Genomic DNA, 15,998 nt, shown 5'->3' on the forward strand with positions numbered 1-15,998 from the left:
AGCGCCATGCTAATGGGAGTTTGTAGAAATGAGATGTCTTTCCATTTCAGGAGGTTCTGTGTGAATAATGAAACGTTTTCTCCGCAGCATAACCAGCAGAACTAAATAGCGCGCTTCATATGTGATAATGGAAACTTGAGTGATGACAGTTACATTGAATAAAGTCACATCGCGCTTTATCTCTATCCTATTTTTTCTTTCTTTCTCCAGCGGGGTGCATTTCCAGGGTACAACCATTGGCATGGCACCAATCATGAGTATGTGCACAGCAGACAAATCAGGCGGCGTAGTTATGGTAAGTACGGTGCAACCGGCTACATTTTATATTCTTAATTTAATGGGACACTCCATCTACATCTCCATTTATGCTCCTTGTGTGGAAATTTTGCAAGAGGAAAGTACTAACATTCTGCTTTCCCCGGTGCATACAGACTCTCTATGGTGCAAAAAGAGTTTCGGATCTATAGGCAGGAGTGGATGCAGCACTAGTTGTCTCTGGTGCCTGAAAAAAAAACCAAATGCAGGGGCGGACATATCATTGGTGCAACCGGAGCCCAAGAGGCAAGGGCATCCATTTTTACCTTCAAAACTGGTGGAATTGGGAACTATGATGAGCGCTTTGGCTGCAAAAGGCCCATATCATAATGTTCTTGCACAGGAGCCCTTTTCTGACGGTGCCCAAAGGCCAGTTAAAGGGTGAAGAGTTGGTGTTTACCCAAGTTCAAAACAAATAAATGCCAGATCAAATCACTTTGGGCATACAGGGGGTTAATAGAGGGAACTGTCTGAGTTGAGTGTTTTTAAATGGAAAAAGTCTCCAGCTCCGGGTAGGTCTTTTGACAGACAGCGGAAAAGTCAGCAGGAGTCAGAAAGGAAAAAAAAGACATAAATGAAAAAAGTGTCCTGTAACGAGCAGTGTGTTCTGGGGGGGCAGGGCTAGCTGCCATTGTCGAGTTTGCAGAAACGTTAGGGAGAATGAGAGTTCCCCTCGTATCATTCAGTGGAGAGAGAACATATGCCTAAATGTGAACTGGTACTTCTAGTGAACCTCTAGCCCCCGAGTGAGTGACTTTAGCCACGGGATTGACTACTGTACAATATGGAGCCTTCAAGCTGCAAACAGAAAAAAGGACAGAAAAAATAGGACCATAATCTGGCAGGAGACGGAGACCAAAACAGGGCCGTTGCAAGACCTTGTAGGTGGGCTGGCACCTGCTGAGGCTGTCTGCAGAGCTAGGCAGATGATTGGCCTGAGAAACTAGAGGGGATTAAGCGACCGCATGGAGGAACCACGTGTGAGCGAATTATCCTCACTGAGACGGGTATAATGGCTGTAAAGCACAGAGAGAGGGGCCGGGTGCACACTTCATGTCACTATGAAGTGGAGAAAGCTGTGTCAAGTGCCATTATCGTTTTCCTTTTAAAGGTCTGCAGTTTTACAAGATTAATGCCTCCATATTGCAAGACCTTGACAATAAATTCTAAGCTGCTTTGTTTTTTATTTTCTCAAAGTGCAGAAGAATACATAGGAAGTCACCCATAATACTGATCCACTCCTTTTCATCCCCCCACCCTGGACCAGTGAATCTTTCACTATTTTCATCTCTTGATGATGAAGACATTAAAGGAGTCCCTTAGATTGTGTTATCTTTAAGTCTTTTAGTGGCATAAAAGAAAGAAAACTCATTACTCATCTCCCCCATCACTTCCGTTCCAAGGTTCTTAAGTTCCCGCTTGTCCCTCTTGTATTCTCGGTCCCCTCTAGACATAGGAAATACTGCTCGACCAATCACTGTTTGAAGTGGTGCCCTGCCTTAGCCAGTGATTGGCTGAGCAATGGCATTTCCTGTGCACTGTCATGGACCAGGAAACAGAGACCATCAGGGAGCATCGTAACGGGAATGGCAAGGGATCGGTGTTGCTTTCTTGTTTTTTTTCAGCAGGGGCTGTTCTACTCTGAGCCTTTAAAAAAAACAGGTCTGCTGAAAAACCCTTTGTGGAGGGTCCTGGCAGAGCTGTGCCTAAATTATGTAAAGACCCATCTCTCCTTGCTCTTGTTGTTTTCTATACTCATGGCCATGGATTAATTAGGTTGTCTGGGGCTGAATTTGGGGTGTCTGGTCTGGAGTCCATGTTTATTTAGAGGGTCTTGTTTAAAGTTTGAAGGCCTGTATTTATTTTGGTGTGCGATAAAGGGGCTCAAGCTATAGGATGGGAGCGAGTCTTAAATAAATATGAGGGGGAGGTGTTAAAAATAGTCATATGGTTAAAAATGGAGATTTAAAAGAAAACTACCGCTAGCCCCAGAATAAAGCCATATGCTGTGCGTAGACTGTTGCCGGTCACTGATATTCGTACCCATAGCATATTAACCGATTGCTAATTTTAGATTTTTGCAGAACGTTGGTAAGCCATTATCTATAATGGATCAGCATAGCCGTACACCATCAACTTATATTTAATGTGCTAAAAATATCTAATTTAAATTACTGGGAAATGTCAAAATATCTGGTTTGATTTCGCGAGCTCAGTGCCTTAATTCACAGGTACTAATGAGAGCCCAGGCCCCTCTGCATCTACCACCATCCATGATACTGTGCAGCAATTACACGGTGCTAATAACAGCATCTCACATTGTTTAACCCATTCAGTGACCACGGCGTCAAAAATCATAGCAAAAGGAAAGGTTGTTGAGCAATCCTATCCAACACTCTAATCATCTTGAGATTATTGGGGCAGAAAGGTGCAAATATGTCATTAGCTCTGTCTGTGTGTGTGTTAAATGAAGCATCTCTTCTCAGGGAAAAGTCATCAGGATCTAGTCATTCACTTAGAAGAGTGAGGGAGTGATTGCTATGTGTTGATTATAACAATTGTTGGAGACAGCTCGGCTAAATAATCAGGAAACTGCGCGAACTTGGCCAAAGGAAATGATGAGAAGAAGCATCACGGTGTCCTAATGCTTACTTGTCAGAAAGAACCTGAAAGGGGCATTTCCTCAAAGTGTTGGTAGGGAAGGTAAAAAAAACCTCTGATTAGTGTAAAGGAACAGTTCTCACCCTGGTCATCAAAAGAGTGGGCCCATGCTGCTGTTCCGCTCTTGGCAACTTCCTACTATATGAAGGGTTTTCCGATCTTGTCGCCAGAATATGCCATCGTTATTCAAGCTCTAGGAGCCCCGCCGATCCTGAGAGTTTCCCTCTGCTCAGTGGCCGACCTACCCGTTGTGTAGGAAAATGCAATGTACACAGCCAGGTAGCTCAGCAGGAAACGCTAGTAAGGGGTGCACCATTAAAACGGCACTGTGTTCCCCATCATTCTCTGGATTAGCGGGGATGTAAAAAATACAAACTCTACGTTTCATAAAGTCTTGGCATATACTATATTAGGGGTGGACACATATAGAAGAGGGGCTCCTGTGCAAGACCAGTATATGGGTCCTTTGCGGTCTAATAATGTGTCTGTGACAGAAACTGCTTCCTGCATTGGAAGAGGAAATGGGACCCCTTAACTTTTGGACCTCTGTGCAGCTGCAAAGATTGAAGGAATAGTATGGGTGCCCCTGAGCAATATGTAATTGATTTATAAAAGGGTAAAATATGCATGTAATACATCCCCAGTGGAAATCTGCAATAAATCTGCTGCATCGGAGCACACTCTGGTCTACTGTGCAGACGCCAATAGTCATTAATATCTATTTAGAGACTAAAGAGACAATTTTCAAAAGTGAAGGAAGAAATATCATAAAAATTTGATGGGGATGACATCGGAGTGGTTCTGTGCCTTCGTAGGAACATATAATTGGCTCGAGATTATCAAGAATCACTGGGGAGGACAGATCAAGGATAAAGAATTACCAAGCATGACGTTGGTGAAAAAGCACTTTTTCAGTGTTTGTTAATACTTTCTGCACCTTCCTGGTGAGAGTTTGTAAGTCAACTGTGGCTCGTTAGAAGGTCATTACTCATCTGTAATATGGATATCATGTGTGTGGAAATCAGCTGTAACCAAGAGTATGCATACTGTACTGACAGCCCAAGTGACCCTTGGAAAAAGAAGCCTTGGTTGGGTCATCTCTTTTGCTTATGGTGGAAAGAACCTGAACAATTCCTCCTGTGTATCCTATAAGAGGAGGTTTATTTTAGCCAAGCAATTGGGTGGAAAATTGTAAAAGTGGAAATGGTTTGGAGGATGTTAAGTCAGTTCAGTTCTGTCACCATAATGGAAGCCCACTGTAATTTTTTCCAATGAGGACTCATCTCTTTTATGTAGACCCCCCAAAATTACCATAGCATAGCATTCTGTTTTGTCATCACTGAATCGGCGTGTGTGACGCCGATCCAGCGATGTGTTCACTGGTAACCAGGGTAAATATCGGGTTACTAAGCGCAGGGCCGCGCTTAGTAACCCGATGTTTACCCTGGTTACCCGGGGACTTCGGCATCGTTGGTCGCTGGAGAGCTCTCTGTGTGACAGCTCCCCAGCGACCACACAACGACTTACCAATGATCACGGCCAGGTCATATCGCTGGTCGTGATAGTTGGTAAGTCGTTTAGTGTAACGGTACCTTATCAGATCAACCTGTCCCCATACAGTATCATGTTATCAGCAGCACATCTACAGTTTACAGTGTGTGGTGTGCTGCTTAGAACAATGAGTTTTGTTCCACCTTAAACAATCCAATCACCAAATGAATAACCAGCATTTTGCTTGTTTGTTGTGCAATTGCTGACATGTTCACACCTGTTATAATTACTGAGTTTTAGAGCACCATTGATTACTTCATACCATGGTGCTGTACACAAGAAGGCGTTACATACAAAATACAAATATAAAATACAGTGAACAAACTAACAATGACAGACTTGTATAGAAAGGAGAGTGCCCTTCCCTTGCGGGCTTAGAGTCTACAGGAAAATGGGAAAGGAGACAGTAGAGTAGGGGGTTGCGGCAGCTCTGCTAGTGGTGGAGAGGTGGCAGCAGGGTCATTGAAGGCTGTAAGTTTTCTTGAAGAGATGGGTTTTCAAGAACCATTTCGAAGGTTCCGAGTCTTGCAGATAATCAGATCTGTTGAGGCACAGGATTCCAGATGACGGGGAATGCTCCGAAGTCTTGGAGGCAATTGGGTGAGGAACGTATGAGTGTGGAGGAGAGGAGGAAGTCTTGGGAGGACTGGGGGTTGCATGCTGGAAAATATCGGGAGATTAGTTCGGAGATATACGCAGGAGACAGGTAGATCAGTGTTAACAGCTTGAACTGGATATGTTAGCGAGTTGGGAGCCAATGAAGGGATTCGCAGTGTGGAGAAGCAGAGGAGTTGCATGGAAAGTGGTGGATTAGTCAAGCGGCAGAGTTAAGGATGGACTCGAGTGGTGCGAGAGTGTTAGCAGGGAAGCCACAGAGGAGGATAGCAGATGAGGTGGGAGATGATGAGGGCATGCACTAACATTTTAATAGATTCAGGGTTGAGGGAAGGACGGATTCCTGAAATATGTTTGAGTTGGAGGCGGCAGGAGCAGGCTAGAGCTTGGATGTGCAGTATGAAGAACAGGGCACAGTTAAGGGTTACTTCGTGGCAGCGGACTTCCGGTACTGCAAAGAGCGTGTTGTCATTAATTGTGTTAAATAGATTAGGTAGGGGAATTGGATGAGAGAGTAAAGATGATGATGAGTTCAGTTTTGTCCACGTTGAGTTTTAGGAAGCGAGAGGAACCTATGTACTCTCGTTTGTACTGCCGGTGTTTATAAATGTGGATGTTACATACACACCATATGTGACACACACATTGTATGTTACACACATATGTATGCACACACATGGCACACACATAAATACACACACATTGCACACAAGCATGTATACAAGGAGCACATGCACATAAATATGTATATGTATGCACAGAGCACATACACACATTTATGCAGACCACTTACATACATATATGTGTCTTCATTTATATATACCAGCAAGAGTCCATACATTCTTGGCTAAACCACATACACAGAGACATACCAATAGAGACACATACACATCCATTCACATCTTTGGGCTGTGTCGTACAGGATGGGTCCTCCAGAAAGAGACGCTCATTGTAATCACTTATACTCTGACCAAGAGATGAGGATTCTGAACACAGGACTCACTATATTAAGAGTTACTTAAAAATGTTTAATAAAATAGGATTTACAAACTGGAGAGTCAGTAAGATGTTTTCATAGAATCATCTACTTAAATTAAGTTAAATTTGAATTATTAATCACTGTCCTGGTGTTCCAAAACCCCTATGACAACATTCCAAGTGCGTTGAAATTGAAAAAAGACTGCAATTGCACCATTGTTTTTTGCCATTTTCTGTGACCCGTCACGGTTTAATTTCTCGGGTTATGGGGCTAAGTGTGGGCTTATTTTTTTGCGCCTAGATCTGACGTTATTACTGTTAATATTTTGGGGTAGATGAGATGTGTTGATCTCCTCTTATTGTATTTAATTGCAATATTGTGGCGGGCAAAAAATAATAATTCTGGGGTTTTGATTTTTTTACTTGTTACAATGTTTACTGATCAGATTAATTTACTTTATATTTGATAGATCAGACTTAGGAATGCAGCAATTACAAATGTGTATTTTTTTTATTTATTGTTTTAATGCTATTATCAGTGTAGCTCCTGCCTGTAGCATCTGGGGACCCGCCAAGAGTGTTGGAACCCTGGGCAATGGCCCAGTCTTCTTCCCCCTAATGCCAACCCTGCAGATATTAAGTAACCTAACCGCTAGAACTAAATTGTCTTTGCTTTACAGGACCATTCAGACAACCCTCTCGGAGGGGCTGTCACCCTCGCTCACGAGATTGGCCACAATTTTGGGATGAACCATGATACACTGGAACGAGGATGCAATTGCAAAGGATATGACAAAGGAGGCTGCATCATGACGCCATCCACCGCGTGAGTGATTACATACAATGTCTGGATATAAATTATTTCTTGAGATTCAGGTGACTCGTATTGAATATGGAAACCATAAGGTCTAAGCTACGCCATATACATTTTTGGTTTTGCTTCAATGACCAGAGCTGCATTCATAATTCTACATGCTTCAGAGCCGACATTTTTCAGTATTTCTTTTATATGCTCCATGAGTTCACTCTGATTATTTTCATTTTGAGACCATCAGAGGGAATTGATTACTTCATTTGTTTCCTTTTGAAGAGTGGTGAGAAAGTGGGTGGGAGAATTAAAGGAGGAGCAAGGCCAACAACACTCCGACAAATTGGAGCAAAATGCCGTATAAAGTCTGTTCATATTAGATGTATACTTAATTTTCTGAGTTGAACACAGACTAAGATGCCTGCAAAAAGCCAATAACAATTTCCTTATATATACCCTTAAAGGGGTTTTCCAGGATTAAGAGATTAAAAAAAAAATAACCATTATATTCCCAACTGATCTTGATTTACTTTTTGGTATGATTACATACCATAGGGGCATGTGACCGCTGCAGTAAATCATTGACGTTAGCGGTGATTGTCTCGTATATAGCACCTGACCGCTGAGCACAGTGATTGGCTGCAGCAATCATTTGGCGATACAGTATATCATCGCCCAGGAAAACTAAAAAAGACAAAAGAGACCGCAGAAGAATCAGTGCTGTGGGGCTGGGAAATTTAAGGCTATGTTTACGTAAGATTGTGACACTTTTTTTTTTTGAGTGGATCCATTTGAAAGTAGTCCTCAAGAACCACTTCAAAAACTACTTGGAAAACTCTTATTTATTGCTGCAGGAAATCCAATTTGCGTTTCACATGAAGAGCTTTTTCAGCATTTTGTTTTTCGTAAGAGGTTTTGAAAAAAGTCAGGTGAAAAAAAGGAACTTCTTGAAAGTATCTTGATGGAATCCGCTCCATACTGGGCACTGTCCAATCATAATGATGAGGGGAAAAAATGCTTCGGAATCCATCTGAAAAGACTTTGTGTGCATGTACCCCAAATCTCAACTCTTTGTGGTTTTTGGAACATGGTCAAACACTCCTAACAATAACTCAGTGTGAATATACCCCTAGAAAATTCCTAAAAAAAAAAAACTTTTTAGAAATCAGAAACTGCCAAATCATTTTCCACTTAAAAAAGTTGGATTGGTCCATCTAAAAATGAAAATGATTAGCCTAATAGGTGAGTAATGCTGCAGTTAGTTTCATTTCTTTTAACGCTGGAACAACACCCTTTGAGGACACGATCATCAGCAGAATTTTGAACTTGAACTTGCCTTATTCCACTTTCCGGAGTTGCATATTGATGGGTTGATGTCATATTTTACACATCAACTTGAGAATGCTAAAGATCTCACTTCAACCTGTGCGTGCGTTGTGTTTTTTTGCAGTAATTTCCCCGTAAGATCTCTGACACGGTGGTTTAGCGAAGCTGAAACACTTGTTTTCATTACTGCCACTGACATGAGCATCAGCAGGAGAGGACAGCAGATATGTAATCAAGTAGAGGATTGTGATTAAGACAGAGAGGAGGTGATGGTAGTGTTTTATTTAAAGAAATCAGCAGCACTGAAGTGCGTCACCAAATATTTTGTCCTGTCATACTGTCAAAATAAGATTTGCCGAGGATAGCAAGGAGTGAGCATGCTCGGACATGGTGTTTTCCGAGCATGCTAGATTGTGAATAGAGTGTCTTCGACGTGCTCTAATACTATGTTCGAGTCCCCGTAGCTGCATGTCTCGCTGCTGTTCGACAGCTGCAACACATACCTGTTTGTTAGGCGATCCCTTCATGTGTTGCGGCTGTCAACCTAACCATAGTATTCGAGCATGCCAAAGATACTCTTTTAGCACTCAAGCGTGCACCTTATTCGAGCACGCTCGCTCATCACTAACCGAGGAGTAACAGGATCAGTGTTAAATTAATTGCTATGATACCATCAAATTTAATATCAGTGGCAGAATGTGCTTGACCTCGATCCGCACAACACACAGGTGACTTAAAGGACTCGGGGAACATGCAGCCGAAGCATCTTCAAGGAAATTCAGACAACACTGAGGTATGAGGTTTGCTGGTGGCACATGTCTCCATAACATTGGTACTTTTTTTTTCTAGAGTAAATTCCTTTACTTTCAGAGGACTTCTCATTTGATAAATACTGTGATAAATATACAATTCACTGCCTGCTGTCAAGCATAATCAGTCTTTAACAGCACAGATGCTCAGACGGATTACAGAAAGTGGGGGCAGGGTTTTGTATGTCTACAGGAAGCGGAGTTGGGTCCTTGCCTTTCTATAGTAAGAGGGTGAGAGTCTTTGGTCTCTACAGAAACTGGGGAAGGGTCTACTTCCCTCTACAGGAAGTGGGGGGGGGCATTGTCAAATAAAGGAAGTGGGGATAATCCTTAGTCTATCTACAGGAAGTGGGGTAGTGCTTTTTCTTCCTACAGGAAGAGGGTAAAGGCCTTTGTATACAGGAAGTGGGGATAATTTTCTGTCTTTCCCCTGGAAGTGTGGGTGGGGCTTTGTCATATACAAGAAGTGGTGATAAGTCTTTGTCTGTCTACAGGAAGTGAGGTAGTGCCTTTTCATTCTACAGGAAGAGGATGACGGGCTTTGTATACAGGAAGTGGGGATAATTTTTTGTCTTTCTCCAGGAAGTGTTGGTGGGGCTTTTTCATATACAGGAAGTGGTGATCATCTTTAGTCTGTCTACAGAAAGTGGAGGTAGAACTTTTTTTTCTACGGGAACTAGAGGAAGGTCTTTGTCTTTCTACAGGAAACTGTAGTAGGTCTTTGCCTTTCTACAGGTCTTTTGGTTTACAGGAAGTGTGGGAAGGGTCTATTTCTTTCAACAGGAAATGGGGGCGGGCTTTGTATACCAGATGTGGGGATAATTCGCTGTCTTTCTACAGGAAGTGAGGACAGGGAATTTTCTTGCTTCTGGAAGTAGGGGAAGGCTTTTCTCTCTGCAGGAAGTTTGAGTGAGTCTCTGCCTTTCTACAGGAAGAGGGTGAGGGTCTTTATTTCCATAGGAAGTAGGGGCAGGGCTTTGTATACAGGAAGTGGGGATAATTCTTTGGCTTTCTACAGGAAGTGGGGGTGATCCTTATTCCTTCTGCAGAAAGTTGGGTTGGGCCTTTGTCTCTACAGGACGTGGGAGCAGAATCTTGTACAAGTAGCAGGAATGGGTCTTTGTCTCTCTACAGAAGTTCAGGCAGGTATTTGTCTCTTTGCTCTTGTTTTATTGGTTTCAAACTGCATACAAGTATAGCAGAGGCGGGATTTTAGTTAAAGTCAGGCAAGACATTGAAAAATAGAAATAAGGGAAAGGAAATTTTAACACTTATAGTACTGGCAGAATGCTGGTGAAGAATTTCCCACTCAAAAAAAAGTAAACGTCAAGTTACAGAGTATGAGAATTAATATAGTTCTTGAACATATTAGACTGGCATGTGCTCCAAAAATCATTTTAACTTGCATCAGAGGATGAGATAGCAGAACCATGCTTTTTTAAGGTTTTGTGTGAGAGGACAGGTAGACTTCAAAGGGGAATTTTAGTGGCTAGTTAAATAGATTTTTCAGTATTGGCAAAACATGGCTGCATTTTCTTAAAACAGTGTCACATCTGCTCATAAGTTGTGTCTGGTATTGCTGCCTGGTATTGCAGCTTGTCTGCATTTAGGTGAATGTAGCTAAGGTGCAGAACATAACGTGTAGACAACTGTTTTGGGAAGAATAAGCAGCCATGTTCTCCACTGCTGTGCAAAGAAGCGCTTTAAAAATAATCTTGTTATATTTAAATACATATCTTGAACACTTTCTTCGAAGTTCCTCTACAGATTTTGTTGCAGGAGCATTCTAAAAAAAAATGTACTCAACCCTTTTAAAGGAAGAATTAGAAAAGTAACAGCGCCACTTTTGGCTGGCAAACGTTCACTTGCTGGTATAGATGGAGTGGAAAAATCCTTCTACTAATTAATACAACCATAGTGACCCATTATATTTAAGTAGTGTAGTCATGTTTTACTTGTAGGGAACTTTTTCCAAAACAGAGTCCCTCCCCTAATCCCAGAACATAACCCATCAACCTTGCTCTTTCTATCATGATACAGAGGGACCCTTTTGAATTTGACAGATTTGCTTGAATTCGGATGGGAAATTCGATTTGCAATTAATTTATTTGATATGAATCAAATGTGCTCCGGTTGTTTTCTTAAAATACATTTATTATGCTCCGAGTTGTCTCCAGATGACACAGTGTAATTAACGGCCTGGTTTAAAAAATGAAAAAAATATTATTCTCATCTCAATTTATAGGCAATACAATACAGTGAGCAAAAAAAGTAGAGATGGGTGAACTGATTTACAGTTTGGATCTGCCTCAATTGGAATATTTTTTTTTATTCAGTTAGCTTAACCCCTTAGTGACCGAGCCAAATTTTTGAAATCTGACCAGTGTCACTTTATGTGGTAATAACTCTGCAACGCTTCAACAAATCCCAGTGATTTTGAGATTGTTTTTTCGTGATGCATTATACTTTATGATAATGGTAAATTTTGTTCAACATTTTTTGTGTTTATTTATAAAAAATATCAAAAATTTGAGAAAAATGTTAAAAAATTAGCAATTTTCTAAATTTGAATGATTATCCCTTTAATCCAGATAGTCATACAACAGCAAACCATTAATAAATAAAATTTCCCTCATGTCTGTTTTACATCAGCGCCATTTGTAAAATGTTCTATTATTTTGGCAGCATTTTAAGAGGTTTAAAAATGTTGCAGCAATTTTTCATTTTTTTTCAAGGAAATTTACAAAATGTATTTTTTCTAGGGACTTATCCTGGTTTGAAGTGCCTTTAGGGGTCCCATATATTGGGAAACCCCCATTTTAGAAACAGCACCCCTTGATGTATTGAAAACTGCTGTCAGGTAGTTTATTAACCCTTCAGGTGCTTTTTAGGAATTAATGCAAAAGTGGCATGACAGAAATGAAAATGTGTATTTTTACCACCTAAATGCCTCTAACTTCTGAACAGGTTACAACAGCCGTCAGACACTAAGAGTCATGAATTGCCATGGCGAACATCAGGAGCACACAATCACGATGGGAGGGCATACATTGGGATAAATAGGAAGCCTTTACACTCTCTTAACCATTTATATGATGTAGTCACTATTGACAGCAGCATCTAAGCGGTTAAACAGATTTGGACGGTGCAAACACTGATTGTGGCTGATGCAGCAAGTTGTCAGCTGTAGTGTACAGCCGACAACTGCTGGATTGTCACCTGTATGGGGAGGCTAGTCTCTTATATCTCAGGTGAGTTAAAAGACGTATTGGCGGTCATTAAGGGGTTAAATCCAACCGCAGCTCCCCTCCCTGGCTCTGGTCTTCTTCTCTTCAGTCTTCACTGTTCAGTGTTTTGGTGCTGACTTGGTCACATGTGACATACATTATGATGTGCATCGGTCCAAAATATATTGAAATCATTTGTGACCCAGTAAGCACTGGAGGCGTAGAAGGGTGAAGACCGGAGCCAGTGGAGGACCAGGTGGGGAGATGCGGCTGGATTCGAGCAAATCGAATCTCAAAATAGTTCTGACTAAGGCAAAGCCTAACTTTTTGCAAAATGAGAGACAGATGGCTCAACTCTATTTGTCTCCTTATTATATTTCATGGCCTGTAGTTGATAGATATTTCTATTCCTACATTCAGCTCAGAGCTTGGAGAATCGAGCTGACCGGATTGAGAGTTGGACTCCGTTCCCTTATGAAAAGCGAAACATAGACATTTCTTCAATTCCGCCCGTAGACAGTAACAGTGAATGGCTAAAGCTCAGCAGGAACGGGGCGCAGAATCATCGGAGAAGATCTCCGGAATCATTTCAGACAACATTTTCTTTTAGCTTCTTTTACAATGAAAAGAGGGAGAGGGGGCGACTATATTCCAGTAAAAATCAATAATATTATGGTTAAAAGCACAGCAATACCACACCTGTCAGGCAGGCTGTAATTCTGAAGCATACCCATCTATTTGCTGTTTGATGGAAACCCGATAATACATTTCCCTATAAATCATATCTGGCATCCCAAATAGGTTATGACATAGGGAGCGGAGCATTGTATGTGAGGGGAATAATCTCACCCAGCCTTAATGCAGATGAAACTCATTGATTTACTTGCCCTGTCGGGATTAGACACGAAGAAAGAAACCTTATAAATTCTGCATGATCCATCCAAGAGTGCGCTATACACGTACCGGAAACACGGACACAGATTTGTATCAGATAAACACAATCTATACGCTGGAACAAAATACACAAAGATGGATTTTTATTCAACCTGTGCAGTCAAGAAACTCGTAGATTTTGTTATTATTTAGCACCGCTTGTCCTTTTCTTCTTCCTGATTCACGATGATTTTAACCCCTTAAGTGCTTTGCCCTTTTTGACACTAAGTAGTATATGTATTTTCCCATATTTTCCCTTTATGTTCCAACTATTAGAATAAAAACTTTTTTTTTACTTTTAGGACTAGCTCTTTATTTAATGACTTGTTTTCTGCAGAGTAAGTTGTAGAATTTTCAGGTATCATTTTGACCTACATTTAAATTGGCTTTTAATATTTACAATTTTTGGTGAAATGGCTTTTCTACTTTCAACTCCTGGATTAGTGCCGTGAGCTTGGTCCTTGTCCTGCCGATGTTTCTTGGCACATTTAGTTTGCATCTTAAACATCATGCCCCCAGGCATGCTCAGACAGCATTTAGTTGCTAGAGTATTCAGGTACTTGACATGCATGTCATTTCTGTAGACTGCTTCCCTTTACCAATGCTGCATTAACCACGTAACCATCTCAGCTCTGTTAACGCCTCTATACTGCTGTGCCAGTTTTGCTTTACACTCTCTTTCAAACTCAGCCCTGTCAGAGAGTCAAGTCTGCTGTACTACTGTATCAGATCCACATTGGATTCTGCTGCAAACTCAACTTAACTAAATCATTTAATTTATCTTACTTCCTTCTGGATTACAACTCTGTTATAACAGTTTCCATTGCTTCAATTCTGCTTCATCACTTCCTGTGGTTCCAGTTTTGCCCCTCAGCTTCTATTGTTCCATCTGTGTCACCCTTTTACACGATCACCATCTGTCTGTGTTGCATAACAGCTGCTTATCTGGACCCAGGGGATTTGAGGATCCACTTCAACAGGTGAAATATAACAGGTAGTGATGAAGGAGTATACTCGTTGCTTGGGTTTTCCCGAGCACGTTCAGGTGTACTCCGAGTATTTGTTAGTGTTCGGAGATTTAGTTTTCATCACGGCAGCTGAATGATTTACAGCTACTAGCCAGCATGATTACATGTGGGGATTCCCTAGCAACCAGGCAACCCCCACATGTACTCAGGCTGGGTAGTAGCTGTAAATCATTCAGGTGCCGTGATGAAAACTAAATATCTGAACACTAACAAATACTCGGAGGTCACCCTAGAGTGCTCGGGAAAACTCGAGCAACGAGTACACTCGCTCATCACTAATAACAGGCCTAATGAATGAAAAGTCCATTTTTACTTTTTTTTAACTACGGTTATTTTAATTTAATTTGTATATACCGTATTTGGTATTTTTGTGGATTGGTTATATAAAAAATAAATATTTAAAAATGTGAGAGTTTTTTCTTTATTTTTTACAAATTATTTTTGTAAAAAATTTTTTGCGCTGTTAGAGGACTTTAACTTTGATATAATGTTTATTGTGATCTTGAATGTTTCTAATGCTAAGGTCTCAGAGAACAGACCAGAGAGTCTTCACTAGGCATTCCGCCTGTCACTGCCTCTTTCTTGCCGCGGCAAGCAAAATTTTGGAGTGTTAAATAGGTGAAATAGCCAAGATCGGAGTTATCTCCAATCCTGAGCATTGCTGTTGTGGAATATCTGTCAATCTCACCCTCACTTGCATCTGGGCTTACAGTATGGGCACTTTATTATTGGAGTTTAATAGAGAACTGTTATGACCTGGTGGTTAGGAGCACCTGGAAAGACCTGATGGTTAAACCGATACAGGACAAGCTCTGGGAAGTGGGAACTCTGCTGACCACAACCCCTAATCCTATCACACACACTAGAAATAGCCGTGGAGCGTACCTGACATGGCCTAGACGCCTCGGCACAGCCTAAGAATTAGCTAGCCCTAGAGATAGAAAATAAAGCCTACTGTTATGGACCTGGTTGTTAGGAGCACCAGGAAAGACCTGATGGTTAAACTCACAGGACAAGCTCTGGGAAGTGGGAACTCTGCTGACCGCAATCCCTAATTCTATCACACACACTAGAAATAGCCGTGGAGCGTACCTAACAGGCCTAGACGCCTCGGCACAGCCTAAGAGCTAGCTACCCCTAGAGAAGAAAGCAAAGCCTACCTTGCCTCAGAGAAATTCCCCAAAGGAAAAGGCAGCCCCCCACAAATAATGACTGTGAGTTAAGATGAAATACACAAACACAGGAATGAAAGAGGTTTCAGCAAAGGGAGGCCAGACTACTTAAACAGACAGAGGATAGAAAAGGTAACTTTGCGGTCAGCACAAAAAACTACAAAAGACCACACAGAGTGTGCAAAAAGACCCCCGCACCGACTAACGGTGCGGAGTCGCCACTCTGCCTCCCAGAGCTTCCAGCTAGCCAGACAAAATCATAATAGCAAGCTGGACAAGAAAACAAGAACATCAAAAATAACAAGCAGGGACTTAGCTTCTGCTGGCAAAGACGGTCACCAGAAAGATCCAAGAACGAACTGAATCAGTACTGGAACATTGACAGGTGGCCTGGAGTAACGATCTAGGTGGAGTTAAATAGAGCAGCAGCCTAAGAACAAACCAGGTCACCTGTGGAAGGAATCCCAGAACCAGCAGCTCCACTCACAGCCACCAGAGGGAGCCCATGGACAGAACTCGCCGAAGTACCATTCATGACTACAGGAGGGAGCTCCAAAACAGAATTCACAACAGTA

The 15,998-nt window shown here is 41.6% G+C and overlaps 1 protein-coding gene across 1 annotated transcript in view; it reads left to right on the plus strand.

The window, feature by feature from the left end:
• The window catches only part of ADAM12 (ADAM metallopeptidase domain 12), a 636,998-nt gene that overhangs the window by 385,094 nt on the left and 235,906 nt on the right, over positions 1-15,998 (plus strand). The window contains exons 10-11 of the mRNA XM_069753950.1: positions 211-295; positions 6,801-6,946. Coding sequence (XP_069610051.1) covers positions 211-295; positions 6,801-6,946 — 231 coding nt within the window. The remainder of the gene's footprint in view (positions 1-210; positions 296-6,800; positions 6,947-15,998) is intronic.

This window comes from Ranitomeya imitator, chromosome 2 (genome assembly GCF_032444005.1).
Source record: "Ranitomeya imitator isolate aRanImi1 chromosome 2, aRanImi1.pri, whole genome shotgun sequence".
NCBI lineage: Eukaryota > Metazoa > Chordata > Amphibia > Anura > Dendrobatidae > Ranitomeya > Ranitomeya imitator.